The sequence below is a fragment of the Larus michahellis genome, chromosome 1, assembly GCF_964199755.1.
Source record: "Larus michahellis chromosome 1, bLarMic1.1, whole genome shotgun sequence".
Classification (NCBI taxonomy): Eukaryota; Metazoa; Chordata; class Aves; order Charadriiformes; family Laridae; genus Larus; species Larus michahellis.
Window position 1 is genome coordinate 129,357,739 of NC_133896.1, and position 2,352 is coordinate 129,360,090.

The 2,352-nt window shown below is 61.8% G+C and overlaps 1 protein-coding gene across 1 annotated transcript; it reads right to left on the bottom strand.

The window, feature by feature from the left end:
• Positions 1-364: 364 nt before the first annotated feature.
• On the bottom strand, positions 365-2,041 carry MID1IP1 (MID1 interacting protein 1). The gene is made up of 2 exons (XM_074603953.1): positions 1,902-2,041; positions 365-1,526 (listed from the first exon to the last, which is right to left on the bottom strand). The coding sequence occupies exon 2, from the start codon at positions 1,404-1,406 to the stop codon at positions 927-929; it is 480 nt and encodes a 159-aa protein (XP_074460054.1). The 5' UTR covers positions 1,407-1,526; positions 1,902-2,041; the 3' UTR covers positions 365-926.
• Positions 2,042-2,352: the final 311 nt, after the last annotated feature.

Consider the following 2,352-nt stretch of genomic DNA (forward strand, 5'->3'; position numbering starts at 1 on the left):
AAAAAAGCAAGTCATTCCTAGGCTTTGCTCCAACCGCCATGAATCGCTGCCTGCAACGCAACCATGACTGGATCTTCTCGGATTTTGTTAAAGGGCCACTGACCTTCATGCCAACATTCACACAGAGCAACTGGACTGTCCGGTTGGGAATGGCTTACCCAACTCAGGCCGTGTAAGGTGCAGTTAATACGGTCGCTCAACCATTTTAGATATGCTGAGTTATCATCGCTACGTAACTGCTCCCTTTGGGGAAAAAAAAAAAAAAATCAAAAAAACCAAAACCCACAAAACCCTTCTCTTGCACATGAAGATTTCCATGTCTAGCTTGGGAAATAACTTAGAAGAAAAACAGAAGAATCCCAGATGTTAAAAATACCATTTAATTAATGTAAATCATACCAAAAAGTTTTAAGTCACTTTTAGTTAATACATTTGCATTTATTTTAGAATATACTCTACATCTGAGTAAAAAAAGTTTTAAATAAAACTCCAGTACATGTACAACTGTGGGACCCGCCATCCATCCCGCCACAGAGGGATGCTGGGCTCCCTCCCGGGTAACAGAAGCAATTTTATGCCAGTTTGTCGTGTTCATTGGCTTGTGTCGAGCCTCCTATCCGCCAGCTATGCCACCACCTCGCACACGTACAGGTGTACAATAAAAAAAAAAAGGAGGAAGGGGAAAAAAAATAATTAATAAACTAGTATTGATTAATTTACATCTCTCTCTCTCTCTCTCGCTTGTGCGTTGGTAGAAAACCGGTTGCAGTCCTGGGAAGCCCCAGCCCCGGGGCTCAGCCCCTTCACCGCGGTGGCCACAGCGCTGCCGGGCGGGGACGGGGACGCGCCGCTCCCGCTAGCGCCGACACCGGCGGGGCCGGCGGCCCCCTTGCCCCCGCTCCCCGTCCCCCCCCCGCCCCTGGCGCTCACTGCCCCCAGTTGCTGAAGCCGATCTCCTGCTTGTATCTGTTGGTGAGGACGTTGGCCTTGCGGGTGAGCTTGGAGAGGACCGAGTGGAGTCCGCTGAGGTGGTAGTGAAACTGCTTCTCCAGGTCCTCCTCCCCCTCGACCTCCTCCAGCTTGTCCTTCTTGCGGGCCGCCTCCTCGCCCGCCGGCGGCTGCACCACCCCCCACTCGATGTCGTTGCGGATGGACTTCAGCAGCACGTAGTGGCTGTACATGTCCCGCCGGGAGAAGAAGGCGCCGGGGTCGCCGGGCGGCAGGGCGGACTCCCGGGGCGGGCAGACGCCGCCGGCGGCGTCCAGCTCCTCCAGCAGCAGCGGCACATCCCGCAGCAGGCTGGGCACCATCACCGTCTGGTCCATGTTGTTGACGGCGCCGATGAAGCGGTTCATGGCGTTGAAGAGGGAGTACTTCTGGCTGTACGAGTCGCAGATCTGCATCATGCCGGCGGGAGGGCGACCTCAAGACGGGCGGCTCGGACCGCGGGGCTCCTCCGGCGGCGGCAGCGGCGACCTCCTCCTCCGCGCCTGGGCTGGGCTGGGCGGCTGCTGGCGAGCAGAGTCCTGCGGGGAGGCGGTGGGCACCGGGTTAGGGGCTGCTCGCTCTCCCTCCCTCCCTCCCTCCCTCCTTCCCGCTTTCCCTTCCCTTCCCGTCCCGTCCCGTCCCGTCCCGTCCCCTCCCGCCGCCGCCTTTATCCCCGGCCCCATCTCCTTTTTTAGGCTTCCCCTCCCTATCCCTTCCCCCACGCCCCCCCGCCGGTGCCGCCGCCGGGGTTCGCTGCTGCCGCTCCCCTCCGTGCAAAGACAGGCAAAACGCAGAAACGCGCAACTCCCCCCGCTCTTCCCCGGAGCTGAGGCCGGGAAATTAAAATTCCATCGCCCCCCACGCCGCCGTGACCCGGCCGAGGCACCGATCCGCCGCGGGGGAAGGGCACCCACCGTGCTCCGGAGCCGCTCCCCCGCCGCGCCGTCAGCCCGCCGCCGCCCGTGGCTGCGCTCCCATCCCCGCCGCCGTATTTATAAGCGCCCTATCTTCAAACGAGGTGTTCCCCGGTGCCGCCACCCCCCCTCACACACACACCCCACCCCCCCGCGCCGACACAGCAGATAAAGGCGGCGGGAGGGGGCCACGACGGCTCCGCCTCTCGCCCCGCACCGGGGGAAGGGCATCGCCACGGGGAAGGAAGGAGGGAGGGAGAAGGAGGGAGGGAGAAGGAGGGAGGGAGGGAGGGAGAAGGAGGGAGGGAGGAACGGGACCGGCTGAGCATCCCGCTCCCTGAGTGGGACCCGGCGGCGCGGCTGGCAACTGCGGGGCCCTGTCCCCGGGGGAGCCGGACAACCCCCCGCCCTAAGAGAAGGGACCGGCGGATGCAGGCGCCCCTCCCCGCCC

What these genes read in the sequence shown, in the direction of transcription:
- MID1IP1 (XM_074603953.1), bottom strand. Translation starts at nt 1,406, where the DNA reads ATGATGCAGATCTGCGACTCGTACAGCCAGAAGTACTCCCTCTTCAAC.